Raw genomic sequence first — 862 nt, forward strand, 5'->3', positions numbered from 1 at the left:
AAAGGGTTCCTTTTGTTTTTTGATTTTTTTTTTTTTAAAGAACAATGTCTTTGGACCCCCTGCTGAGCCTGGACAGGTGCAGAAATTCCTGGCGGCTGGGAGGCCAGGGGAGAGAGGACAGCAGGGAGGGTGTCACAGCCCTGAATCAAGGGAGAGGAGAAATAAGGAGGACCCAGCTGCTTGTAAAATAGTCTTCCCTTTTATTTTCAATCAACCCTTTTCCAAGTTAGTGCCACGAGTTGAGATCAGGGGGTCAGAGCCCACTGGGACATGGCGGGGGCAGCAGGGGGACTCATGTCCCCCGCCCCCAGCTCAGTCCCTCCAAGGATGGGAACGGCAGCCAGGGATGAAGGGTGTGAGGCTGTCTGCCCCCTCCCCTGCCAGCCCTACTCCATAGTCTGCCCCCTCAGCTACTCCCAAGGCCGAGGACAGGGAGGCGGTCCTGTGCGGGCTGTCCGTGGCCAAGAGTGTTAGTGGTCAGAGCCCAGGCAGGCTGGGTTAGTGGGGTCTCCTCCGGCAGCCAGGGAAGGAACTGCGGAGAGAGGGAGAGACTGAGCAGTGATGCAGGTGGGAGGGCCTGCCCCGTGTCACCCACCCAGCAGGAAGCACGCAGCCCACGCCTGGAGCAGCTCGGAGGGCAGGAAGAGAGGGCAGAGGCCAGGCTGTAGGAGCTGGGGGTGTCCCTTGGAAGCTCACCGAAGAGGGGAGGCAGGGTCCAGTCCGGCAGGGAGGAGGGGCTCAGATAGACGACTGCCACTGCACAAAACGCTTGGATTCCTGCTGGAAGATTCAGGGGAGAGGAGGGAATGGAGTGGGAATTGGTTTTGTACTGTGGGAGCCCTGCCCCTCCTCCCTCAGGCCC

General features: G+C 60.0%; 1 protein-coding gene across 3 annotated transcripts in view; it reads right to left on the reverse strand.

The window, feature by feature from the left end:
- Nucleotides 1-427: 427 nt before the first annotated feature.
- The window catches only part of TTYH1 (tweety family member 1), a 30,336-nt gene continuing 29,901 nt past the window's right edge, over nucleotides 428-862 (reverse strand). Inside the window, exons 13-14 of one of the 3 annotated variants that reach the window (XM_011932512.1) lie at nucleotides 697-780; nucleotides 428-532 (exon numbers count right to left, since the gene is read on the reverse strand). In XM_011932512.1, coding sequence (XP_011787902.1) covers nucleotides 739-780 — 42 coding nt within the window. In that variant the 3' untranslated portion in view covers nucleotides 428-532; nucleotides 697-738. Of the gene's footprint in view, nucleotides 533-696; nucleotides 781-862 lie in introns of those variants that run through there. The other 2 variants (XM_011932510.1, XM_011932511.1) reach the window with 2 other exon arrangements.

This window comes from Colobus angolensis, unplaced genomic scaffold (genome assembly GCF_000951035.1).
Source record: "Colobus angolensis palliatus isolate OR3802 unplaced genomic scaffold, Cang.pa_1.0 Scaffold96, whole genome shotgun sequence".
NCBI classification, from domain to species: domain Eukaryota; kingdom Metazoa; phylum Chordata; class Mammalia; order Primates; family Cercopithecidae; genus Colobus; species Colobus angolensis.